General features: G+C 43.8%; 1 protein-coding gene across 2 annotated transcripts; it reads right to left on the reverse strand.

Moving 5' to 3' along the window:
- Positions 1-1,811: 1,811 nt before the first annotated feature.
- On the reverse strand, positions 1,812-27,667 carry TFAP2B (transcription factor AP-2 beta). Of its 2 annotated transcripts, none has more exons than XM_010364272.2 (8): positions 27,608-27,667; positions 27,045-27,181; positions 22,203-22,661; positions 17,427-17,487; positions 9,858-10,077; positions 8,037-8,155; positions 5,798-5,939; positions 1,812-3,012 (listed from the first exon to the last, which is right to left on the reverse strand). In XM_010364272.2, exons 2-8 carry the CDS (start codon positions 27,123-27,125, stop codon positions 2,712-2,714), a joined length of 1,383 nt encoding a protein of 460 aa, XP_010362574.1. In that variant the 5' UTR covers positions 27,126-27,181; positions 27,608-27,667; the 3' UTR covers positions 1,812-2,711. The 2 variants fall into 2 exon arrangements, with proteins under 2 accessions (XP_010362574.1, XP_030783937.1); XM_030928077.1 differs by lacking the exon at positions 27,608-27,667 and adding an exon at positions 27,401-27,488.
- Positions 27,668-27,685: the final 18 nt, after the last annotated feature.

Here is a 27,685-nt window from a genome sequence, read left to right on the forward strand (position 1 = left end):
AAAACAATTCCCATCCCATCTCCCCGCTTTAGGATTGTGACGGTGGGGTGTTTCCGTACTGGCTGAGGTGGAGGAGGGGAAGCTTCGGATTCCTTGGATATTTCTAGGCCACTCTCCCTCCAGGAGCAGGCGCCCGGGGAGGCCGCTGGCAGCGCTGGGAGCCCTCCCCACCTGCAGCCCACCGGGCGCCGCCCCATTACCTACTGGTGAATGGGGCTTTCTCGGTCGCCTTAGCCCTTAGGGTGAGACCGAGAGCGGGAAGGGCCCGCGCAGTCGGCAGCCCCTCCAGCGGCTGATTCTATGTCCTCAACACGACTGGGCGCCTGTGGCCCACAGGCTCTCAGGACCTGCACAGTAAGAGCAAGGCGCGTCCATCGCGTCTCTCGCACGTCACACGCGTGGGGCGCGTTGCCCTGCAAGGAAAGGAGACGATCGTTTTCAGTGTGGTCTCTCCTGGCCTTGTGCAATCAGAACACATCTAATGCGATCGGCCAGGCTCTAGGACGAAGGCGCAGGCCTCTGGACTGGGAAAAGAGAGTGACTACACTCTCCATAACGTCTGATTCTTGGCCATTGTATTCCTCTCAACAGTTCTAGGGCTGGGCCCTGAAGATCAGAGATGCCAAGAGAAGCTAGGGGTTGCAGAGGGGCTGCAGTGTGGCCCAAACAGTTGCTTGGGCCCTTTTGGTGACCTGAGACCAGTTTCCTAACTTCCCCTTCCTCTTTTAATAAAAATGGGCAAAGCTCTCAGCAGGTTCCTAAAATCCCAACCCAATCCCCACCCACCCAATCCCCACCCCCACCAAGGCAAACTGGGAGGGGAGCAAAACTGAGAGTCCTGGAGAATTGAGTGGGTCCTAACTATAAATCCTGCAGAACAACATCTATATCGTTATCTTCAAGGAGTATTGCAAAGATCCTGTCTACTTTGTTAAATAGGTGAGTGTATCTACACTGTATTTAGAGACATCTCTCATTCACCCCTATGCCTGGATAATTTCTTACTGCTTTTGGGGAGGTGCAGACAATGGATTCCAGATCTTATTTCATGATAATGCTAAGATGGAGCCCAAGAAAGGAGCTGGGCTGCCAGAAGTGAGAAATATTAAATGCATGAAACTTTATCCACTGGGAATAGTCCCAGTATATCCAGACGGTAAAAATCAAAGCTGAAATATATCTCCCTTCACTTTGCATTATTTTGCCATTATATGCCGAAACAAGTGCACGTCTGGGAGGGAAAAATGCCTCATTCATAAAGCATCTTGTAAGAAAGCGATTGTTACAGAAATGTGGGCGCTTGTGCCGCCCTCCTCCCCTTGTCCACTCGCAAAGCTGCTGCTTTCCTCGCTTAAACAGCAATCACCAAAGAACCCAGGGAAATCAAATCGATTTTAAATGCAGGGCAATACTATTAGAATATAGGGCTCTAAGAATCCTTACTCTTTTCCCTTAAATTTCATTTTGCAGACGCCCTTCCCCGTCACCCCCACCGGAATTGCAGTGTTGAGGAATGTTAGCATGTAGATTCAAAGCTGCTTCCATCATATTGGCCACTTTCTAAATTATTCCCTTTGAGCTTCTTTAAAGAAGTGCACCTGCAGAATTCTGACACACAGGCTTTGATTAAAAAGGGATCAGATTTTGTTTTTTTCTCTGTACCTTATAGATTGTGTAGGAAGCCCAAGTCCTCTTTGAAGAAGCTCATAAACCATGCGGGCAAAGCTTTGGAAAACAGAAGAGAATGAAATGGTACATACCCCTCCGAAGGAATTACATACTAATCAACGTATTCATATTGTGTGTGTGTGTTTTACTATCGTTCATAAAATTAGTAGATGACACAAATATAACAAATGTGAGTTTCTCTCTATGCAGATGCTGTCAAAGCTGGGAGCTAGTAACATTTCTGAACGGAACTGATGATGAGTCTGAATCAACTTATCGGTCAGGATTTTCCTCAGCCGTCAGAACCTGCTCGGCCGGCCTGCACCAAAAACTGCAGCCTCCGCCTGATCTCCGCAGGCCTCCCGCCCCGCCCTCGCCCTCCCTAATTATGCAAGCGGCAGGGGAGCCGGGCCCGGTGAGTTAAGATCGCAGGGCGGGGCGGGGGGAGGTGTATCGAGAGGACTGAAACAACACAAAAGGGCCAACCACACTCATTTTCATCCCAGAAGATTCCCGTAACAATGTGAGGAAGGGAGGATAAGGGTGGCTGGAAGAGGGGTGAAGTGAGATGGAGGGCGGGGACTGCAAGAGAGTGTCCTAAAAATATATTTAAAATTAAAAAGTTCGTGCGTCTCAGTCAACCAGCTCTCAAAGCATTGACACCAACGTTTCTCCGATTTTCTTCCAATAAGTTAGCGTTTTTCTCATGTTTAGTCTTATGTTTATTTTCCAAAGGGAAGGGGAAATCATAGTTTTCTTTTATTATCAGTATTACTAAGCTCGAAAGAACCGAAGTGGAAAATCCGGACGGTTGTCTCCAAGTGTATCTTGAAATAGACACTGAGAACCCGATATTGTTGCTCCGTTGTACGCCTCAGTTTTTTTTTTAAGTTATTTAGCTTTTTTTAAAATTTTGATTGTATGTGTATTCTACCTAATATAATTCTTCCAAAGCCAATCCAACATTTTAAAGCTAAAATTAAATTTTTGTCTGTTTTTCCTTTTGTATTTAAAACATTTTTCCTTCTTTTTTTAAAAATTTTTCATTTCCTGTGTTTCTCCTCCTTGTCGCCAGTTTTACTACCTGGGCCTTCCCCAGACGTGTGCCTGTTACTGGTGGTGTTGTTCAAGAACATCTTGTCCATGCCTTTCAGCGCCTCGGTGAGATAGTTCTGCAGGGCCGTGAGCGCGGCGCAAATGGCCGGGGCGCCGAAGCCGTGCGTGATGAGGCTGAAGTGCGTGAGGCAGCTCTGGATCCCCGGCTCCAGGATGGGGCTGGGTCGGCTGTTCCCGATCGGTGTCCGGTCCTGCGCCAGCAGATCCGTAAATTCTTTACAAAGTTGCCTGCAAAGGGGTAGGCGAGGCACAGAAAATCACCCTCAGTGTCGTTGTCATTGGCATTAGAAAGGAGACGCTCATACAAGCCCAGAGGCGCCGGGTCACCGAAGAGCGAGGCTAATGTGGGCGATTCCGCTCTGTTTCCTTTCCCAGCGCTCTCTCTTCTCGAGCAGCTGGGACTGAAAGGAAAGCGGGGGTGGGGAGGTAATGCACCCCTTCCACCCCAAAGCCTTGCCTTCCCCCGACTTCAGCCTTTTTCCCTTCCTTTCCAGGACCGCGTGGACTCTGCTTTGGGACATTCGCTGGGCTTTAGCGGTTGATTTTAAATACTTCATAATGTTGAGCTCTTACCTGGCATTTCTTTAGAGCTATTTCCCCCGCGTCCCTCCCACCTCTCCAACCTCTTGGTGATCAGGCGCAAAAAGCCCTGAAAGATTTAGGCCCCTCGGCCACAAGCCTGTCCCTGGCACTGAAGCAGATTGCTGGAGCCTTCCATGGCCCAGGGCAAGAAACTGTTTATTCTAGAGAATGCTGATTCCATTCAAAGCAAAAACCTGTTTACCTGCAGTATTGGGGGAGGGAGGTAGTTTCTGCCTTCCCCTCTTTCTTTCTTCTAAGTGTAGGCTACTGAAAATCTTTGTATAACCAGACTTGTCAATATAAAAGGATTCCCATATAGTTTAAATAAAACTTAAAGGTAGGCTGTTAAGACACTAGGGAGGATAGATTTTTATTTGTTGAAGATTTTTATTTCCTCAAGCCACCTACAATTTAGAGGAATCTCCCAGCCTTAGAAATTCTGCGTGCCTATCAATGGATTGAGCTTATTTGAGACATTTTAATATAGGAGCTGGATGGGATGGTTTTAGCCCTGAAGGTCAAATGGCTGGCAGGCAGACACACAGCATCCCAAAGGCCACAGCTTTTCACAGATGCGCAGATTTCTCATGTCCACCTGCCTCTACCCAGCCTATGGGTCTGTGGGGTTTAGAAAAAAACAAACCCACAACACTCCAGTCCTAGACCTCCAATGGGTTGGCCTGACAGATACCTGGCCACACCTGGCCTAGCCAACAGGTAAACAGGGCAGGTGATTGGACTCAAAGAACCCTGAGGCATCCTTTCCTAGGGTGCTGCCACTTTGGGATAGTGGCTAAATCTGATGAGGAATACCACCCAGTCACAGCAGCTAAACAGTTGCTGGTTTTAAGGCGGGTGGATAGAGAACACTAACAGGCACCCTCGATTCTCCCTTTGAAATACACACATACATCCTCACAACCAGGAAGAAATAGATAAGGGTTCTAACCAAAGTGGGGCAGTTTTTAAGCTCTTAAGAGGTACACCTTAGAAACACCTGTGGGGTTCAAACACACACTCCCAGCTCCCAGCTCCAGTAATTCCAATTTAGATTTGAGGATAGCCCCATATAGAAATAGCTTGAAAGAGCTCACCAGCTGATTCTGATACCCCAGGGTCAGAAGTGCTGGCCTAAGAGAAGCCACAGTGCTTGGACAGGGGGCAGTTAGATGCATACCGTAGGGAAATGAGAGTCATTTGTGGGTCCTATCTGATTTATATAGTTTGGTTTTATTTTTTTCCCTAAAATACCCTTCCTCTTTTATAAAGCACAACTGATTCCTCCACCCCACCCCACCCCACCCCCACACCAGACACCAGCGCAAGGGGTAGGAGGGCAATCTACTGACAAATATCTATTATATTGCTGGTTGATACAGCAGATGAAAACCTTTTAAAAAGAGGGTGGATGCCAGGTTTTGATCATTGGGAGAGATGGGTAAAGTCTTTCCTCAAGTTTGTACTCATTACCAAAGTGCCAAAAAAGATATTCTGAACTGGGGAGAACAAATGCTTACAAGTCAAACATTTTAAATCTTCAAAGCCCAAACCAGGGTCTGTAAGCAATTAAAGTTCTGGGACATTAATATTTTTTGACCCTGCGGAAAGGGGCAATCAAATTCCAATCACGTCTCAAAAACATCTGGACAAATTTGAGCAAATGATTTTTCAGCCTTCCATATATTTCTTTAAATTACGCTGTCAACGGGACAAACCGCGTCCTCGAGCACTAAATAAATGAGCGCCGCTGTTTGGGCCGCGGCTGCAAGAGAAACGTGCAGGCGCACGCAGCGCCGCCCACTGCAGGCCTGAGCCGGCCATAAAACACCAACAATATGACACCGAAGCCAAAGACAGGAGTAAATCAAATAAATAGAAAACCCACTGTAAAAGTTCAAATGAGCTCTAGACCTAAATTTAGCCAGAGATTTACTATTTTCCCCTCTGGAGTTGTAGTAAATTTTACAAGTCTGTGGAAGATGACAAACAGCAACGTTGGAAACGGAGTAATTAGAGCTCTGTGTAGAGATGGGTACACGTGGGTTTTATAGACACCCTGAGTGAGCACACATGGCTATGTGGCTACGACAGGGAGATAGATGTGAAACCCAGGCAGAAATATGCACCTTCGGATCCAGGGAAGAGCTGGAACAAGAACTACTCAGAAAAGATCTGCCTGACATTCCCAGAGTGATAGAAGAGAATTGTAAGAAGCCTGGATTCGGATTAACAAAGGCATTTTCCCAGAGAGAAGAGACCTGAGACAAACCTGTAGCCCATCAACTCTGTCCACCTTGCTTGCCACAGGCTGTAAATGCTACTTCTAGACAACCCTCTGGATTCCTTCTCTGCCCCTCCCCACCACCTACTCCAAAGTCGGGTGGCCCAGCCAGATGGGAGTGAGATGAGGGCCCAGAGTCTAATCACTCACTTGGTGGCCAACAGCATATTCTTTCGGGAGTGCAGGTCACTCGGGTCTGTGTGCTGCCGGTTCAAATACTCAGAGATGGCTTTGGCGGGAAACTCTGTTTCGCAAATGTACCCAAAATCCCGAGCTAGGTGAACAGCTTCTCCTGAAAAAGACAGCAGTGAAAGTAATATTCAGCACCCAGGCCCTAAATGTCCCAGGGCAGGAGACAGTCCTTTGTCAACTTTGTTAGTATTTCCAGAGAAGGCCAGCTGTTGGAGCCAAAAGCAAAGGTGAGAGATGCCTAAAGGAAAAAAATGATTCTGAAGCTGTAATTAAAATTGGTGGGACCAGCTTTGTTCCTGCCCCCTTTTCCTGCCTCTCCCTGAGCCAAGTCCTAGCTAGACATCCCTGAATAGCTAAGGGGTCTCCTACATCCCACTCTTTTTGTCTTAAGGGAAACATGTGCCGATAAATTCAAGAACCACCTTGCAACTGAATCTGGACATTTGGCTGGACATTTAAGCCAGATCCCTCTTTCTTTTTAAAGTATCTGTTACACTTGCTTTAAATAAAACTTAAAAGTCACCATCATCTTGCTACAATTGTATTACAACAAATATATAAAAACAAGCCTATGTGTATAGATGTCCACATATATTAAAGACTATATGTAAAATGTATATGGAAAGAGTATTTCTATCTGCAATGAAATAATAATTCTCCTTGTCACTTTTCCTGCTAGTCAAGTTTCAGGTTTCCCCACCTCAGAGGTTCCTGTCATCATCCTCCTACTTCAGGACTTTTCACTGCATGAAGATGACACAGCAGCTACAGAAAACTGGGGTATCTAAGGTATTACTCAGCTTATGCGAAAGCCCCTTTCAAGTAAAGCATTATTACCCTTTAAAACACAGCCTGTTGGGGTTCAAGGAAAGATCCCAAACATGAAAAACAGATATGTTGAAATACCCCATAGACCCCATAGCTACATTATTTTTAAGGAGGATGACTTACTTTTAATCATTATTATCATAATAACAAAAGACTTCAAGCATGGTGCTTACAAGGAGTCACAAAACTAAAAACTGCCTAACAAATATTGGAATTTTAGTGGGGTTTCCAGTTTCCTCCCTTCTCCACTAAAATCCCTGTCTTGAGCTAAGGTTACCTTGATTGCTTTTCAAAACGAGGACTATGATATTAGCAATTCCCTGAAGGGTAAAATGTGAAACTTCCAGGCTGAGAGTCAATCACTAGTAAGTGTGGTCTGGAAATTCAGTGACTCCTCCCTCTGGAGGGTATTCAGGCCAAGCAACTTTGCCTTAAAAATGGCCAAGTATAAGGCCTATAACTATAATGATTAATGGTTGCTACTTAAATATTTTAATATTCCATCTTGTAAAAACCAACTCTCTACAGAAGCGTCATAATATTGCACCCATACAAATGGAATTAAAACACAAGATCTACAAGCTAGATGCTAGAGAAAATTCTGCATCTTCCTCCATTAGGACTATCTGACTGTATTTCATATTACTTTCCACAAATTCAACTGCAGATCCTCTTGTTCTAGACTGTGTAGATGATTTTATTACATACCATAAATATCATCCCGAAACCCAAACTGATGAGCAAATTATAAGGTGCTTATTGCAATTATCACCCTTTAGTTCACAACTGATGAATCTATATTGAAGATAATACCGGACTCCCCTAAATATTTCGTCACCCCTCCTCCCCAATCTTCCCCTAGCTATCATTGACCTTACTAAGCTATCAATATTTCAATAACAATATGTCCCAGGTAATCTGCGGATTTGGCCCTAGGAGTGACAAAAGTTTTAAAATAACCATTAGAGGTCATGAATGCAATGTGTTTTCTACTACTGACAATTCAAATCTGGCAAGGTGAAGGGGTATAGAATGAATTACTGCTTAAAGAGTTACTCTTGCACGAGTTTACATAGAGGATGTCCTGCACGTGGCAGCAGGAGTGACCTCTGCTTTGGTTTGGAGGCTGGACCTGAGCACTTTTCAGAACACAGGAACTCTCATATACTTCCCTTGTCCTCTCTACAACTGCTGGCTTCCTCTAAGTAAAAGGACCTTTGAACCTCTCTCAAGCAGCCGCTTGACATCCAGCTCATAAGAGCACAACAATCACAATGATTTCCAGTTAATCATGAAATGTGTAAAATGTCAGCCTCCAGCCGACAGTTAAGCTCAGCCACTTCGTGAAATGGCCACACGTCTTGCTTACCTTCCACCAGGGAGGTGAGTAACGTGACATTTGCTGCTTTGCGCCTGCCCGCGGGTAAATTCAAACCGATTTTTTCTAGCCTTTCTCGCAAAGATCTCCCCCCATTTTTCGATTTGGCTCTGAAATTGCAAGAATTAACATTCTGATTAACCTTAGAGTGTTCCTGAAACAAAGTTTAGACTTAGCAATCTAAAGCCCAGTGGAGCTTGAAGAGGTTTTAACTTGAGGTTAGCACATTTTTCCCCCTTCCTTTTGGTTATTTGCTGATAGTTTGCTGAGGTTTGCTTAATTTCTGCAATACAGAGTTTTTTTTTTAACTGAGTTTTCTTTTTTTATCTTGTAAGAAAATTAAAAAAAAAGGATACCAGATGGGAATAATTAGGTGTAGGTTATGGGTCTAGAGAAAGTAGAAGCTGCACATGCACACACATGCATGTTGCTTCCTTGTCATGGAGTCAGTGAGGTGAGCAGAGACTGGGCAAGCATAACCTTGCTGAAAAGAGGGAAAGAGCCAGGTGGCTTAGAGAGGGGAGCGCGCTTACTGCAACAGGTGGGCTTTGTGAGGAAGGGGTCAAGAGTTGCTGTATATGGTGTTATGTTAAAAGGAGAGGGCAGACTGAAATATGAAATGGTGATAATCATAATAACAGTAAGGCTAACATTTTTGGAAGTGTAGTTATGTGATAAGCACTTTATATTGATTATTTTACTTCATCTCAGCAAGTTTATGTACACAGGCTTAATGTTCAGGGGTGACTGAAAACTTCCACACTCTGAGGCTCAACACACTCACTTGAAAACTGAATCAAAGGAGGTCAAAGCAAGAGGATTCAAAATGAGAAAGTTCCTGGGTCACACTCTTAATTTCCCCCAAGATTCTCCTTGTATGTTCTAAAGTATGGACAAAAGTACAAGTAAAAATCCTCAGTTACTATAATCTCTTTTGCTGTACATACAGTCACTTTTAGGAAAGAAAAGGACTGTCAACCCCCAAAACGAGTTATCTTGGAAAGTTTTGTCTCAGACAAAGTCACTTTCATATCAGTCACTTTCATATACTGCCAAAGTGTTCAGACATTGGCAGGGACTTTAAGGGAGGCATTACATCTCAACATAAAAGCCACATTCTCTCCCATTTCCACGAGGAGGAGTCAGTCTCTGGGCTATGGAATACTGTGAAGCACCTGAATGGCTCCAAGGAATACCTATAAATACTTCTAAAGTGGTATTATTGCTATTACTGGTGGTGGTGTTATTGAAGGAGGGATGTCAGAAATGTAGAAAAAGAGTTTATCAAACTGGGTTACGGTGCATCAGCAGGTTGAAAGACCAATTTCACTGGGCGCCAACTGCATTTAAAACTTGCAAAAGAGAAAGAGTACCCTGAAGGTATGAAGAGAGTTGCTTCATGAAACTTACGGGTTTTTTTTTATGGGGGGGTAAGGGGAGATGTTAGTTCCGCCTTGTACTCAGGCTAGAGAATGCCCCCTGAGATGTCCTAGGGGTGAGAGGGAGAGAGGTGCCAGGCGCAGGGCCAGGAAAGTGAAACGTTCCCAGGGCGGCAAAATCTGCGGTAGAACGCGGCGGCGCTGGCAGGCCTGGGTGCAAGAGCACCAGAGTTTGTGGGCGAGCACGTGGTGGCCATGGATCCTCGCAAGTGCGGCGGACCACCCGGTTGCTAGGCAACCGCGTCAGCCGGCAGATTGGGTTTTGCTGGAACCTTCTCCTCCCTGTCCAATAAAAACTGGTGTTTTTTTGTTTTTCGTTTTTGTTTTGTTTTGTTTTGTTTTTTTATTTTTTATTTTTTGGTGGTGGGGTTACCTTCTGAGGACTCCGCCGAGGAGAGATGCATTGAGGCATTCTGGGGGCGACAGCCGTCTCTGAACTTCTCCCACAGTTACTTTGTACTTCGAAGTTGAACTGAGCAGAGACAAACGGCCTGGAACGGAGCAAAACACCTCGCCGGTGTTGACAGACATGCCTCCCAGGAAGCCATCTTTATTCATCATTAGAGAAGTCACCGATTTGGGAGGAACCGGAACTAGAAAGAGAAAAATTGCCATAAAGGTGACCAAGTCTCGATTCTGGTGGCAGGCTGATAAAATAAGTCTCTGTGTGAGGCCACTGGACAGACACCAAGTGGAAAGCTGAGGGAGGAAGTGTTTGTTCCAGTGGGGCTGCAGTGCGTTCAGAGGGCTGTAAAACGGCAAAAAGAGACGGAAAAGCCATACCTCCTCTGGAAACTTACGTCGTGTGTAGACATATGAGTGTCATTTGCTACAGTCCTGCTCACTACACAAATCAAGAAATCAAACAATCCAGAGTTTGGACTGTGCTGTGAACCAGGCAAATCCTATCCCATCGTGTGCTAACTCTGTGACCTTAGACACCTGATTGACTCTCTCTGAACCTCAGTTTCCTTATCTGTCTCCTGAGGATAATAATGCCTATCTCATTTGGTGCTGAAGCCTGATGGTGATTATCACCATGCAGTGATATAAAATGGTAACTCCAATGGAAACCCCTTCCTCCTTTCCTATTGGACCCAGATCTATGATCATCACTAGAAAGGATAATGAGGGTGGACCCCATCAAACACTATGCCCAAGAACAGACAAATAATACCATTGAGCTGGGGAGTTGGGCCCAAAAGAGCTGCTCATCTCTTTAAAGTGGGCCCCATTCTTCCCTACATAATAACAACAGATTCATTTAGAAAGGAACGCAAATGCTCATCTTCGGTGAAAGCAATTCTGCAGTGACATGAATTTTGTTTACAAATTAAAGCACCGGCTGGTGATTGTTTGGAGCAGTTATGATTTACAACAGGTGCCCTGATCAATCAACCAATCACTCTAATTCATATGAGCTGCGGTCTTGCCTTGCCCCAGTTGTTTCATTTCGGCAAGTAATTGATAACAAACCGCACTCAAGGTATGTTTTATGCAGAAGTTAATAAGAGTTGACAGCTGGTTGCCACTGCTACCCTGGCGCATTCAGCCTCTCCAGCCTGTATTTCTGCTTAATTGTGTTTCAGTGTCATCTGCATGTCAGAAAGAGGCTAGGCTCAGTGGAACCAGAAGGCTGGGAATGAGGAACAGTCAACCTCCCAGTTCCCTGGCAGTATTGCCCCTTGGACTTCACTGCTTAAGCCCATTTTCTTTATGTAGGTTTTACAGGCCCCTGAACAGGTGACTATAACTTTGCTTCTTCCACTGGGATATGACGCTTCCAAATCTTCATGGTATTTGTTGATCACCAGTCCAAAAAATCTATGGAAACATGCATCTGGTGTGAAAAAAAAGAGGTTTCCAACCCTACCTATTTGATAAAGTCTATCTCACTCTGTAATTGTGTGGGGGAAAGATATGCTGTTTCTATCATCTGGAGCCTAGAACCCTATATATCAAACAAGATGCATAACCTCCCTTCTATGGAACAGACTAACCAATACTGAGTATTTCTCTAACCGTTTATTCTCTCTCCCACAGATTCCAGTATACAAACCTTCATAGTTATTTAGAGACTCCTAAAAGCCAGGTTGGTCCCAAATCTTTTATTTACTATGAATTTCATTAGATCCTTTACAAACACCTTGTGGAAAAAAGCTTTATTACAGGAGTGGATGAGGAGACTAAAGCCTTCCCTGGTAGACATTTTAGGATCTATAGATCTGTCCACAGAGCCCAAGACCTTGTCCCAGATGGATGAATGATGTTGGCAACAGAGTAAATATTCTGCACTGTCATGGGGTGGGGACAGGGGATATAGAGAGGTGTTTCTTCTTTTTGATTTCCCTCATTTTCTCATCAGTGAATCTGCTTCCCATTTAAGAATGAATCAATGAAAAGTTGAAGTGTGAATGTCAATCAAATTTGAGTAAAATGTGAACTTAAAGTCACTTAATAGGTGATTGGTGGGGGCATCTATCTTATTCTTCACAACAGTGCTGATATCCATAATTCAGACTCATAGTGAAGGCATTATAAACAAATAATTGACAATCATGGAAATTAGCATTATGAAAACTTGGAAAAGTTCATTTTCCAAAATATAGATGACCCTTTGTAATTTTAACATGATGTGAAATAAATTATATAAAAATCTCACCTCAATACTCAGCAACACATTTATCTCTAAATACTATTTAGAATATTTTTTTAAATAACAACAACCAACTCCACTAAGCTGAAAGTACTAAATTCAGTTCCTGCTTCCTACAGTGGATAACCAAATACCCACTGAGGATTGGACTCTTACCTGCTTCTCCCCCTCCCAGAAGCTAAACCTCTGGAAAAGCTGGGCCTTTTAAAGAAATGTTATAAACCACCCTGTAATTTCACTATTGTTAATTGCCTGATTCACCTGACAAGAGCTATTTCCTTTGGGGAATGTATATTGCTCCCTGCCATGGGTTGAATACCTTTCTGCATATACATTATCACCTGCATATCCCCAATCCAATCAGCTTCTGTTAGTGCACTGCCCTCTCTGGGAAGGTTTTTTTTTTTTTTTTTTTTTTTTTTTTTTTTTTTTGCTCCCTGCAGTCAAAGCATGGACAATGTCAGAAGATGTGCTTTGGACTATATTTCCATTTTCTAATTTAAGTATCACAATTGTATTCCTAGCCTCCTATCCTCATGTTCTAAACCTCTCTCCTTAGTATTGGTCCCCTAGACTAGATCTGACACATTTCTTGTCCCAGCTTTCCTTTAGGTCCATAACTCCATCATCATCTACTTTCCCTTCCACTTTCACACGTGCTTAGCTCACCTGATTAACCCCATATTTTATTTTCTTTGTCTTTTCCCTTCTGCTTTCTTCCAGTTTATCAATAAACCCAGCGCTCAACAGGGCCCGGTTGATTTGTTAGTAATTATGAGCACACTGTTCCCGCTCATGGAACCCAGAGATGACTGAGATAGGTTTAAAGCGACAGCAGGAAATAGTAAGGAAATGGGGCATGGCAAAACTCAGCATGAAGCTTTCAGTTCTTTACATGTTTACAATTTTCTGTGCATATATTAAAAGTGTTTTTTTTCCTCTTCAGTTCCCAGTTGGGTGTCAAGGCCAAGTTCTGGATGTAACACCTACAAAACTCATTTCCCCCCATTTTTTGCTGCATTATGTTGGGGAGAAGTAAAAAAAGGCTAAACGCAGATCAATATTTCATTAACATGGCTGGAGTTTTATTTAAGAGAGAGGAAAGAAAAATGATTAGGAAAATTGTATTCATTAGTGGACTATAGCTCTTTAGAAGAGCTAAAATGTTAATGGGCTAGCTTTTATTCTCTACTCTTTAAACTTAAGCGTGAAATTATAGTTTTGAGACTTTTGTGTTTGATTGGATCTGCTGGTGAGGAGAAGGGAAGAAATGGACCTATCTTATAGATTCATGGGGTAAGTCCCTCCGAAAGGCACTCTTGACCTAAAGATGTAAATGATGCTGGAAACAACCAGGAGGCTTAGCAATGATTCAAAGTGGCCCCTGAAAGTTAGCACTCTTTCTCTCCAGCAGAGCACCCTTTCCTCACATTTGAACACTTTCTCATGTACCTGAGCATAAAATTTTATTCCACAGCTATAGCGTGTGTCTAAGTGTGGGGACTGAAATTATGGAAAGAAAAATAATTTCCACAAATAAAGCAGGGATATTAAAAAACTCAAACATCCAGTATTGGCATCTTGTAGGAACAGAGTCTAAAAGGCTAAGAGTCTGGAAACTGAGTTGAGTCTCATCACTTACATGGTGTATAGGACCATGAGAAAGTCATTTATTGTCTCTCTCAGTTTCAGCACTTGGAGTGTTGAAGAAGAATGTCTAATCTGCCTGACTTTGAAAGAGTGGCTGCAGTGTTTCTCAGGGTCTCTAGTTGATAAATAGCTATTGGGATGCAAGTCCACCCTGGAAATGTGAACTTTTTCCTTTTGAGAGGAAACTCATACCATTCAAAGACTCTGACAGACTCTCAGAGCATTTTACCTTCTAGGTCAGAAGAATCCCAACAGAATCAATTGTAACAGAAATTTGGCAATTTCTTTACTTCCCATGAAAGAAAATCCACACCAATCAAAGTGTTTATGTGGGGAAGGGGCCAGAACTAACGGGAAAAAAAGTGGAAGAGAATGGAGGTTGAACTGAAACTAACCAAACAGGATATCCTTAAGACCAATGAAAATGCCCCACAGTCACAACATTTGAACCTTGGATTCCAGCCACGCTAGCCTTTCCAAGAAATCCCAGCATATTTTCTGCTGTCTAAGGTGTTAAACAGATTGCATATTGGCCTCTGATTGCACCAAAAACTTTTTTCTTAAAGTTTAGGTGAGCCTTTTTCTGAGTTAAGCAATATGATGGTGGCAGTGATCATTTTTATTAGCTGGGTACACCCTCTTCCTCCCCCCAGATTTCTAATCTTAATGGAACTGAGAGTTAAGAATGATTTTTTAATGTCTAGTTGGATTTTTAGACTGTTAATGTACCGAATCCTTCTCATTATTACTTTATTGATTGCTCATTGACCAGCCCCCTTCAAATCGTATTAACCACCCTCTGCCGGTTTAGATTAGAAGAGTTTAAAAAGCACCTTTCATTGCTCTCACCCCCACCCTCACTCCCATCCCCCGCCCACTTCTGCCATGGAGTTGAGACTAGGCAGCTTAATGGGAGCTCTAATGGGGCAGCTAAGAGGAGAGGGGCCACGGTCCCTGCCGATTGCATTAATAGCTCAAAGGGGGCCAATACAGAAAATTAGCCGTAAACGAGCTCTGGAGATCTTCAAATGAAAGAGCCATTTATCACGCTGGCTACCTTCACTCCACTCGTTTGCTCTCTCTACTGGGAACAACTCATTTCCTCTTAACTAAATTACTTCAGAAATGTCAGCTAAACCCAGATAGCAAACATAACAAGAGAGGGAGCCCATAATGTATGGGGTGATATAAACACAGGTGAAAAATTAGACTGGTTAAATTTTAGAAGGGGCCTTGCCATAACTGGAGAAAGAGACATAGAGATAGAGACATGTATCATTTATGCCTAAGTCTTCTAGCTTCATAAACACAGGGTCAGAGACCCCCAAACCTAGACCACTTGCCAATCTTTTACTAATGAGGTAGATTTTTTTTTATCTGCCTAAAAGCCCATTAGAAAATATGTTAAGAAACTATGCCTTCTTCCAGCTGCTGAAATTTGGAATGTTTAGTTCACAAGACTTTCTCACCTCTTTTACAGAATTAATCTCTTGGAAACATCTCTCATAATTGGGGAGATGATGAGCAAAGATGGGAGCCTAGGGTGCAGGGAAGGGGCTAATGAACCCACCACAACTTTAAGTGGCTTATAGTGAGTTAGAAAAGTAAATCAACCTTGTATTCTTATTTTGCCTATGGCTCTCTAAAGAAAAAAATGACGTTAGAATCTTTTCTTAATGTAATAAAGCAATAGGTCAAATATTAAATAATGGAATTGACCTACCATTTCATCATATTCATACACCTCTGAATCAATTAAAGTAACTGGGATGCTACTTAAATATTTTAAGCTGCACATTTTTAAAAAACTGCACATTTGGGGGGACATAAAATGTACTCTTGTGTTTCCAAAAACAGAACCATCAACTTTAGTCGTCATTCTCCTTTTCTTATTCTTGGAGACAACCTTGCACATCAATATTCACATTTCACTGACAGACATATACAAGCTCTGAAACCAAAGCATCCCACATCTAAGAAAATCTCCAGCTCTGTTTTGCTAGGCAAGCTAAGTTACAAATATTTTTATTGGACCAGCTATGAATAACATTTCTGATTGGTCATCTGTTGGGCATGTTCCCCTACCAGCCCAAATGATGTTGCTAGGATACAGAACACTGAGCTAAGTGGTTCTAGTTTTCCATGAAAAGGGAGGAGGAACTAAAACAAACTGAAAAAAGCCAATGGAGAAGCTCCTCCCCGACCCCACCCTAATCAACCAGCAATTAACAGAAAGAGGAGACCCAAGAGAAAATGGGAAAAGTGAGCTGTCAGTCAGCAGAGTTGCAAATTTAAGCACCGAGCCTGGTTATCCTAGCAAACCCAAAAGCTGGCATTAAAAGCCAAAACAATATTATTTAAAGACAGAGAGAGAGATGTTTGAAGCAACCATTAAAATAAATAGTTTTGCCCCAAACCTTACTATACTTCAGGATTTTCTTTCCAAGGCCCAATGGCATCTTTAGTACAGCTTCCCCTACCCACCTTCAAAGCTACTCTTCCTGCCTTTGTAAAAGAAGACAATTTAGAATACCTCACCCTGTTTGGAATCCTTATTCCACAACCCTCCTACTATCCCATTTGAGTCTGGATGAATTACTTCCCAAAGCATTTTTTCTTTTAATTGTTTTTGTTGAATGTCAAGTGGCTCAAGTGAATCATAAATGATTGAAAGCTGGGGATTGTTGACACTAAATATAGGGACAGAATTTCTCCAGCATCCATAAGAAAGGGTTACAGTATTAAAATTGTATCTTCAAATGCCAGTTCCTGTGATAATTAAAGATTGCCCTGTTTACACATTTAAGCTCCTAAATGTGTGGCATGTGAGTGACATTCAGGCCTTTCAGCAGCTACACTAATCGCCAGAAATTCTCTCAGTGACTGTCAGAGAAGAGGAGAAAAAATTAAGCAGCTGCAATACGCCCAAAATGAGTTATTGTAATTACATTTAATTAGTTTAATTAGTTAATTATTTTGCTTACAGCTGTACAAGAGACTGCAAACATTTGTTAATATCACATGCCCTTTAACAGTATGGGGTGATTCCACAGTCACACTAAATCATGAATGCATATGTAGGAAGATTTAGAAATGTGCATAGGCTGTCTCAGCTTCTCAGGATGTGCATATTTAGCAACACATTTGGCACAATGAAAAAATAAATAAATAAAAAACAGCATATAAAACATAGAGAACTGGGAACAAAATTATCACCAAAAAATCAAATACAAAACGAAGAAAGAACTGTCTCAATAACGTAGGATTTAACTCAGCAAACTCCAGTTATCATTGAAATAATTGTAGCACCTTCTTGAAACCAGTGTTTACCAGCCAATTCCACACATGATGATAGCTCAATTATTTAAGATGTATCGAGAATGGCTACCAAATATGCCGTAAGAAAAATTGCAACAGTCTGTCTCACTCATCTGAGTTTGTGTCTGAGGTTTTCATTCTCCCTTGCCCAACTTCCATCTTCCCAACATGCCCTTCCCCTTAGTCTGACAGCCATTGCCCTATGATTGTGAACATTTATGTCTTATCAAATAATGAATTCCCCCAAAATGAAAACTCATCATAAAGACATTAATGCATGAGAAAACTTTGCTTACTTTTGGGGGGAATAATCCATACCTTTTTTAATGACAGACTGGTCCAATAGATTCATGCCGCTGTTATTGGCATCTTCAACTGACTGTGAATATAAAAACATCACTATTCAAATTGACTGGATATTAAAGAATTGCACACATAAATCATGTTATTCCAAACTGGAACTTCTGTTATTTCCATTTATATTAATTCACAAAGGGCTGTTTTATTATTATTATTATTACCTCCAAATTGACATAGAAATGAAATTTACTCAAATTATAAATTTTTCCAGTGGAAGAAGTGGACAAAGAAAACTTTGAGAGACATCTGGGATGCAACATTGGTTTAGTTATTATATAAAACATAGATATTAGACAGATAAACCTTTATATTATTTGCTCTTATGCATCGTAAAAATTTGGCAACAGCTGACAGATTTTCACCAATATTAGTACGAGCAATTTGTGTTTTCCATTCTATCCCAGTGCATCTTAACCCCAGAGCCATTTTACAAATACATAATAGTTTACATTATGGGATTTTAATTAAAGTCTGAGCAATTTGGAATGGAATGCAAACAGCAACACATAGGAACATGTTTGCAAGCCTCTAGGACTGCACACCCATTACAGTTCATACACGATCCTGTAAACTATGAGCTTCTTGCTGCACAATGACAACCTCTTGGAGGAACCTTCACAATTTACCCTTCCTCCTAGCCCTGCTGATGCTGCTTCCCAGCAAGGAGCACACCTGCTATGAAGGCAGTAACTACAGACAAGCAGACACACACAAAGGTCTAGATCCTCCCAGTCAGCGCCTAGGTAATTGCAAGGAATGTTCATCTTCCGTGCCACAGTTTCATTCCAGAGAAGGAAAGTTTTAACTCTGAGCACTGGTAGCACTTCTGAGAGGAAATAGCTGTTGGAGCAAGTTTCTTACTGTCAGAATACACATGAACAGTTCTGGCTGTGCATCCCAGGGCATCCAAAAGCAGTGAGTTCCCTCTCTCTCCCACCAAGAAAATAAATACTAGGTCTTTCTAAAATCTACAACTACTTTATTGACCCTTCAAAACCTAAGTTGGGACCAAATTGTTACCCACTTTATAGAGAAGTAAAAAGCAAAGGCTTGAGAGTAAGGAGGTGTTTTCACAGCACTCACACCCACTCATGCTGCATCCTCAGAGAGTGAGTTCATCATAAGAAAAAGACTGTCTACCCCAAACAAGCAACACTTTAGAAATGAGATGATCTAATCGTAGAGGGGGCAGGTTGATTTGTTTCTTTTCATTTTTAATAGTCACTCTTTTGTTCTCAGAAAGGTGAGCAAAATTGTTATTCTCTATAGGAACTGTTTTCCTTGCTGCAACATGCCATGCACATCTTAAGAAATAGTAAAAAGGTGTTTTAAAAATATTTCATGTAACTTGTTCATAAATCCTCAGGGGACCCTGCCACACACAAACACACACGATTCACACCTTTCTATGATCATGTGTATACAGTGACAATGTGTCCAGGCGGGACAGAAATATTCTCCTGTGCCTTGAGCAGCCAGACCCTGACTTACACTGACCCGGACCCGGGAACCCCCACACCTTACCCTCACTCTTGTACATAAATATGTATAAACGCCTCATCAGCGACGTGGGGTAGTTGTGGTAGTTAATGAGAAGGCTCTTGTCTGATTTTCTATCTAATTACGGCCGCCTGCTGGGTTTTTGTACAGGATATTCACGCAGCATGCTGGCGCTTAATCGTCACAGGGAGGATCGTAAAGATTTAATTAGGACTGCATGCGGAAGCGCAGAAAAACAACTCAGACTCGTAATTACTAGACTTCTTTAGTTAAAAGTGATACCAGGGGTTGCTTTAAGACACTCGGGTGTGTTTGAGTGTGTGTATGTGTTTGGGGGGGAGTTGACTTGACATCCTTATATGCTCATATTCATGGGTGCTGGAGGTGATGGGAGGTAAGAGAGCAAAGGTGGGAAGAAAAAAAGAGGTATACATGGCAACTAAACAAATCCCAAACTAGGTGTCATTTCACTCCCTCTGTCTCTCTCTCTGTAGGTGTTTTCCTGAGTTTTTAACACTTGTAGCCCCCTCCCCAACCACACACACACACACACACGCACGCACGCGCACGCATGCACAATGGGTGAAATGTAGCATACCCAGAACCCAAACAGCGATTTGCTAGTTTAATAGCCCCTGTGAGTAAATTGAAATAGAAATTGACAGGGTTTTATAGTTTCATTTAAAAAAAATATTAGAAGCATTTGGTTAATTAGCTCTCCTCCTTCTATTCTCTCATGGTGGGGGCTGTGGCCCTGAGTGTGTGCGTCTGGGTCACACAACAAAACCCTCAACCCATAGGCAGGGCAGCACCCTCAGGGTCTGCCTGCTCCCTGGCTCAGGGAGATCTGGAACACACACGAGGTCCCTGAGATCAGAAAAAGTGACCTTAAGATCCAGACCTAGGCACTCTCTGGTCCTTTTAAAGACTGGACCAGCACAGGCTACCCATTCTATAGCTGCAGGGAGTGTTGAAATGCCGACCTGCTTGTGTAACTTTAGCCCCCGTACCCCAGATCCCTAACTCAGAAATGGATCCTTCTGTGTTAAGCAGATGAGTGGAAGCCTCTGGATTCGAGGCTGTGGTCCTGGAAACATAACCCCTGGTCTTTGTCACCTGCCCTGCATCAGTCAACTTCACCCTGGCCTCAGGAAGTCTGTTATCACTGCGGAGACAGAGAGTGTCCCTGTCTTTGCTGTTTCCCTCTAGGGACAGGAACAGGGTGTGTCCCTTGCACTACAGGGGTCGTCCCAAGAAGGTCCTGCGGACCTCCCAGCAGGTGATGGGATGTGATTAAGCAGGGGAGGAACAGGATGGGATCGGGTGAGTGGGGAGCCTGCAAGTGCCCCTGGTCTGCTGCCTGCTGCTTTTCTCCTTTCAGCTCTCCACCTCTGTGGTCTGTATTCCCCACAGCAACAACTTGGCCCTGAGGTGCTCTGTTCACACAAACACTCTAAATCCTTTCCGACGCTTTGACAAGACTATTCTCCCAAATGTGCACTTATCTGGCCCTGTTTTTCTCTCAGACTTTGCATTTCACCAAACACAATAAACTCACTCAATTATTTCTTTAAAAACATTTAACTAAAAAATCTGCTCCTTCTTTTGGGGGAAAAATTCCTGAGTTCTTCGCTAGAGTCACTCGGCCTGCAGGGTGGTGGTGACAGGACCAGCATTAGCATCACCAACAGTAATGGTGATGAGTTGATCTACTTTCATTATCCAGCACTTTGAACTGTGCTCAGAAAGGTTAATTTAAAAACTTTTCCCCCCGAGACACATATTACCCCATGCATTTAAAAAAAAAAAAAACTATTAAATATTTCCTTTCTCATATGATATTCTGAAATGAGCAGTATCTCTAGACAGGGACAGTCAAGCTCAGTTAAATCAACAAAACCATCATCACTCTTATTACTATCGGTAAATCCAGCCACAAATCAGGTAATTCCATCTTTTCTAAAAAAATAAATAACTGAATTTCTTTTAAAATAATAAACAATCACAGACCACACAGACAGCATTTGATGCTGTCACCACATTTTAACTGTTTAAAACTATTTTTTTTTCAGCAAGGTACAGAAGAATCACTTGTGCACCCTTTTCTCTTTCCCATTTTATTTTCCTTTGCTTCAGAGGTATGTCAAAGGATGCATAATAAATACAACTAGGACAATGAAACTGAAGTGTCAATTACATACCTGTAAACTGTACTTATCTTTTCTGCAGACTATTTAACTTAGGGTGAAAAAGCAGACCTGCTCAGAATCACCCAAACAATTTTTAGGAATAATTTCTTTGATGTTTCTTTGTTTAGTTTAACCAAGTATTCTCAACCAAATCAGGCTCCATTGTGTAGACTGCAGATGGGATAGTGGGTGGGTAGGGGGAGTGTTTTGAGCCTTTTGTTTTAAGAAATAAACACGTGATGCCTCTCAACTGGGATGATGGCAGTGAGGAGAGAAGAGTGTTAATATAGGCGGAAGCCAGGAGAGGGAGGTGGAGAATATTACTCTACAGTCACTTAATGAACCAAAAAGTGAAAAGAATTTCCAAAATGATATCTACCATCATGGACTCCCGAAGTATGGCTTTCTGAGTTTCTCCTTCACATATATTCTATTTCTCAGATGACGACTGCAACTCTATCTTGGAAAAAAGCTCTGTGGCTTATGAGACATTCAAGGCAAAACCTGGCTTAGATGATCATAGCTCATTGTCATGCTTAGCAAAATCTTTGTACATCCAGCAGCAACCTTTGGAGCTTACAGAGGCCCCTGGACCTTCATGCTGAAGCTAGCCTCTAGCCAGCCAGATCTTCACCTGTCAAGTTAGCAGGACAGCCCCACTATAGGGTGTGTGTGTTGGTAAAGAAGGGGTACCAAGCTTGCTTCTACAAAGCACTAGAGAATATGCAGGAGATGGTAGCTGAGGCAGGACAAAAGCATTCGCCTTTATTCTAATAATCTTAAGGTACCAAAACAAATACATATTTCTCTTCTTCAAGATTTAATTTCTCGTGGTTTGGATTATCATAATTAGACCTCTGGAAGTCGCCACTATAGATCCATACATACAGACATACATAAACAGTTCTATATCACTGTCTAGTCCTGTTCTAAACATGGGAACAAACTCCCCAAAAAGAGACAGAGCTGCCCTCTCCTGCCCTCCCCCCTCCCGAAGCATTCTTTATTCGTGGTCTTTTTGGTTTGTTTATTTGTTTGTGGTTACCTGGACGTCTTCCATGCCGGGATGGCCGAGGCCGTGCAGCGAGAGGCTGTCACCCATGCCCGCGTCCAGGCCGTGGTGCGCCGAATGCAGCAGCACGTCCGGCCGGCGGACCGAGTGGTAGTCCCTCCGGGGGTCAAGGCCCGAGAGCTGGGGCAAGGCGGCCCGAGGCTGGGGCAGGAGAGAGCCGGCTTCCGAACCCACTTCTTGCCGCTGTCGTTGCCCCCAAGGATGCTGCTGGGGCTGGTGCAGTGGGTTCAGGGAGTAGGGGTCGTTGACGTGGGAGTAGGGATCCTGGCTCTGGTGGTAGGGGAGCGGCTGGTAGGGGGGTGGAAAGTAGGGAGGCTGAAAGTCCGACGACGGGGTGTGGGACAGCGGCGGGGCGCTCGAGTAGGGTCCTTGGGACACCGAGCCCAGCTGGGAGAGCCGCGAGCTGTGGCTCGGGACACCATCGTGCCGGTCCTGGGAGCGGAGAGAGGAAGGGACAGAGAGCGAGAGAAGGAGACAGAGAAAGAGAAAGAGACAGAGGCAGAGAGAGACAGAGTGACAGAGAGGAAGAAAAAAAATACAAGTGACAAATGGAGAAGCCCGGCTTTTGTACGCTCTTCCAGGGACAAGGGAAGCAAGGATCTGAAACTCAGACCCCCCAAGTTGACTCAGAGGGCCACATGATTTCAGCAATTTCAAACCCGAGGCTTGGGGAGTAAATGGGAAAGGAATCACCCACTTTAACATTTTAGCCGCCTTTTGGGGAGTGCAAAGCAGGCAAAAGGCAGGGATATAGGAACAGTGTGTATGGAGGGAGATTCTAAATGTCTTAACTAAAATTGTAGGAGTCTTACATATGGTGCTTGCTCCTGTGGGTGTTTTTAACTACTTTTTTCTAACTCTTCCAGAGGTCCAAATCACAACAAATAAAACTTCATACTATTTGCTGTGCTGCTCCCCCTGATTAAAAACCAACTTCTGCCTTGGCTGGAAATGCAGCTGGCTGATCAAGAGGAGCTTTCCACACAACCGGATCATTCCAAGAGCTCCAAGGAATCGGCCTGGTCTGAGTTCCCAGTCATTCCTCCCTCCCCAGGAGAAATTAAATAACTTAAGTAGTATTTCATTGAAATGGATCTCATTCGAAATCATATCCTAAGCCCATGTTGAATTAAGTTGCATTGTGGTTCACAGGAGTTATTTCTAAGACTGTTTTTCTATATCTAATGCTGTTATACTCAGGGTGTGAAAATGAAGGACCTAAAGTTGGGGTGGGGGGAAATAAAAGCCCAGACAACTTATTCCTGGTCCTATCTGGAGTGTGAACTAAGTGAAAGAAGAAGGGGGAGGTGTGTATATGGGGGGGGGGACATTGTTTCTCCCTCTCTTCTGTGGATCTCCCCATGGTTCTTTTTGCAGAAATAGTCACCTAAATTTCCAAACTGCAACGGCAAATAAAAAGTTTTTCTTTTTGACCTCTCCCCTCCCAGCTAACTCATGGAGCTCAGACGGAGAACACACAATGCAGAGAGAAGCAGCTGCAGCCTCGTCCAATTATGGTGCTAAATTACCAAGCCAAAGGCGCTCAGAGGAAGACAGAGAGAGACAGAGAGTGTGAGACACACACACACACAGAGACGCAGAGACAGAGAGACAGTGAGAGGAGGGAGCATGCAATTCTGGTAACACGTGAATCCAAACTCACCATGGATGAATAGGTGTGGACTAACATCTGGAAAAAAAAGCCTGGTTACTGCTCAAAATCAAACAATGATTTAAAAAAAAAATCAAGGAGTCCAGCAGAGAAGCGAGCTGGACACAGGAGCTGAGCTTGATGTGTTTCCAGGACAAGCCATCAAAAAAAAAAAAAAAAAAAAAAAAATACACTCCCCCCCCCACCCCAACAAGATTGGTGATGCCTATCACACACAGACAGAACTATTCATCTGTCTCTTTGCTGTCTTTTTGGCCTCTTTTCTTCTGTCGTTCTTCGGGGCTCCAGATGCAGTCCTCTTCCACCCAAAGCTGGGCTCAGACTGCTCGGGCGCCCCTTCCTCCCTCCGCTTGCCTACACCGCCTCATAATAATTGATATTCATGACTATTAATATTACACGAGTACTTTAAAGGGAGAATGGAGGACAAATGGAGCGTGAAGCAGCAGCGAGCGCAGAGCTCCCCTACTATTGTAAATGACGTTCATTCAGTGGAGAATTACTAGATGTAATCAGACGAGGGGGCTGGCAAAGGCAGACTGGGAAAAAAGTTTAGCAGAAAAGAGGCAGAACTTCAATTAACTGTGCCTTGGACACGAGTAAAGCAGCCCCTGCTCCTTTGGACAAGGCAGTGAGAGAGAACAGTGCCTGGAGGTTGTATAGAATGGAGGTGTCCTCCTACCTGGAGAGAGACTTTCCTAATCGGAGGAATTGATTGCCCTGGGCGCTTTGTGTGCGGATTACAAAAACAAAATAAAAAGGATTGCTTCATCATTTGGAGGCGAGAGAAAAGAAAATTGGTGGGCCTGGTTATTTACAGTGACTTTTGCAGACTTTTGCTAAATGTGGAAGATTACGCTCATTTGTTAAAGGACAGACGCGAGATGTAGGCTTTTCATTCCTTGTGCAGCCTTCTCCTGTTTAGTGCTTACATAGTTTGCGATTTTTACCTCAATTTAAAACATAAGCCATCAATCTTCAAATACACTAAACTTATCCTTTCCAGGCAAAGCCAGGGGCAACAGAAAACCTTTTTGGATGTTTCAGGAACCCGTTCAACTGGCCTGACTGCCATTTCTGTTAAAGTTCAACCTTAGTCCAGACTTAAATAGGCTCCTTCCACCAAGCTGCGGATTCTGTTTTTTTGAGCAGAAAATTTAGGCAGACAGGACTACCTGTAATATTCCCTCTCTCCCTGTTTCTTTCTCTCTCTCTCTCTCCTCTCTCTCTCCCTCCCCCCTTTTCTCTTCTCTATTCCCTCCCTTCCACTCCACCCCTCCCTCTTCCTCTCTCCCTCCCTCCTTTCTTCTCTCCCTCCCTCCTTTCCCATTTAGCTACTTTACTTTCTGTAAAGAACCAGCGTTACCCTGGTTACTTTTTAGAACTCACTGAAATGCCTCCACATACATATACCTTGAGCTGTTTTCACCATGGCCCCATGGCTGCTAATGTCATGCCCACTTTGGGCGCCAATATTCTTTAGGACAGTTCTAGTGCCTTCGACTCTACCATTATCCCGCCTGTTAAGGAAAGAAAAGGAGGCCGAACCGAAACAATCCCCACCAGGCGCGTAGGCGCGGCTCTTGGTTACAGTCGATACACAACCACAAAGAGGAAAGGAAAACCCCAAGCATCATTCAGCAACAAGACGAATCTCTCTCCTCTGCGCTCTCGGGCTCTCTTGCTTTTCTCCCTCTCCTCTCTTCTCCTCTCCTCCTCCTCTCTCCTACACATCTCCACACATACGCCCCAACTTTAGGATTCGGGGAGGGCAGGAGGTGTGGGCTCCGGGCGCTGCCTGTGGGCCCTCCTCGGAGCTCAAGTCCCGCAGGAGCTTGCCGGCCGCTCCTGTGAGTCGCCCACTCTTATGATCTTCGAGGCGGCTCCCCGCTGGGCTTTCAGGAGCTGTCCCGATCCGGAGGAGTCGCGTGTCTTTCTCGGCTCTTTGGGGAGCCTCTGCGTCCCTCCACCTTTCGTCCGACCAAGCGGCCCATGCCCGCCACCCGGGAGTGTGCTTCTCTTCCTCCCTTTTCTCTCCAACTTTTCCTCTTAGTAATCTCCATGGCCCGCTTCGCCCGTCTCGACTTCCCCCCTTTTCTAACTCCGCTTCGCCTTTCCTTTCGCCTTTCTGAAGTTTTTATTTCCTCCCTCGACGTCTCCGCAAAGCCTTCGCTTCCTCCCTTACCCTGGCAACCACCTAGGGCTGTCCCAGGCCATTCCGCTCAAGAGCGAGGCTCCGCGGGCTTCCCGGTCCCCAGCCCAGCCAGCCGCGCGCCCCGCGCCTAGCCCGCCTCGCCCTCGAGTAGCGGAGCCGCCCGGCCTCCGCTTCAGCCCTCGCCCGAGCCGGAAAAGGGCATTGACGAGCGCGGCCCCGGCCTCGGAGGCGGCTGGCGTTCTCCCGGCTGGGCGCAACTTCTCCTGTCCCGGAAGAGTTGAGCTAGCCTCAGCGCTAGAGACCCGTGCGCATTGAATGTGGGCAGAAATTTCTGTGAAAGATGCCCAAACAGGGCGCGGCTGCCTTCTCTGTTTGGACGCACTGACCCTCAAGGAAGCAAAACACAAGAAAATAGAAAATAATAAACTGCTACGACTCCTTCGATTTTGCTCTATCCATCCGTATCTCCATCCGTCTATCTACCTCTTTCCCGCTAATTCTCTGTCCTCTACTTGGAACCATTTGTTATCAATTTCAGAAATTTTATTGAAAATAAAATTTAAAAGCCCGAGTCTGTTACAAATGAGGCTTGAAAACCCAATTCTCTTCCACACTTAAAACGAGAAAAGTCCCTGCCTTTATCAGAATCTCGATTTTCTCTGACAGCGTGCCCACATTCAGTAGCACCACATTCCCCATCAGAGCTCAAAAGGGTGGGGTGGGGTGGGGGGAGGCGAGGAAAAGAGAAAGAAAAATAAAATAAATAAAAAAAATTCCTAAATTAAAGTTGTCAGATTTCAACTTTAAAGTCCCTTTTCAGAACAGCGAAGTCTCCCCTAGCCAGCTTTTCTAAAAGTTAAAGAAAGATGAGAAAACCGACCGGAAATCTACCAGTAAATAGCTTAAAAATACATATCAGTTGGGGTATCAAGAAGCTCAAATTCTCTATCTGCAAAGCTCTAAGATGCATCTGGGGATGTCAACTCACCTCGTAGATATCTTCGTACTTGACATTCTCCACGAGCTTCCAGAGCATGATGGCAGCCTGGTCTCTAGGAGGTGAGTGCATTCATGTGAGGAGCAGATGTCTGGCTTCTCAGGACTCCGCTGTCTGTAATGATCCATCTATAATTGGAAATGGGGGATACACACCAAATCCGACGCTCCTCTCCCATCGCAACTTATATCTGTTGTCTCAAACAATAGGCTGGACAAGTAAGCCTCAGCAAAGAGAAAAAACATTATTGCACACACAGGAGTTAGATGCAACCCACAGACATATATATTATAAAAATCATAAACCCGTATTTACACCCAGACACCCACATATAGTTATATAAGCACCTCTGGGTCACACAGTCTGCAGACTCCAAATGTGCATTTAACAGAGAGTTGTTCAGGGTGATTAATATAATATATACATTTTAAAACCTCTATATCGAAAATGACAAATCATTGTAGCCACTAACTGAAGTCTTTGCAATTCATAAGGAGAAACTAGGGGCCATCAGTCCCCTATTTTCTATGTAGATTTTAAAGGGGGACCATTACCAAGATTTTAAAACACAAAAGCTCCTTCCTATTCATGTATGTTCCGGAGGAGAGTATTTTGAAAGACTGGATATGGGG

This window comes from Rhinopithecus roxellana, chromosome 4 (genome assembly GCF_007565055.1).
Source record: "Rhinopithecus roxellana isolate Shanxi Qingling chromosome 4, ASM756505v1, whole genome shotgun sequence".
Taxonomy (NCBI): Eukaryota; Metazoa; Chordata; class Mammalia; order Primates; family Cercopithecidae; genus Rhinopithecus; species Rhinopithecus roxellana.

Bases quoted from the DNA above. Each gene is read 5' to 3' on its own strand.
- TFAP2B (XM_010364272.2), bottom strand. From the start codon at position 27,125: ATGCACTCACCTCCTAGAGACCAGGCTGCCATCATGCTCTGGAAGCTC. The intron at 5,940-8,036 runs GTAAGCAAGACG...TGTCTTTTTCAG, and splicing joins ACTCACCTCCCTGGTGGAAG to GAGAAGCTGTTCACCTAGCT. The intron at 3,013-5,797 runs GTGAGTGATTAG...ACCCCTTTGCAG, and splicing joins AATATGCTGTTGGCCACCAA to GCAACTTTGTAAAGAATTTA.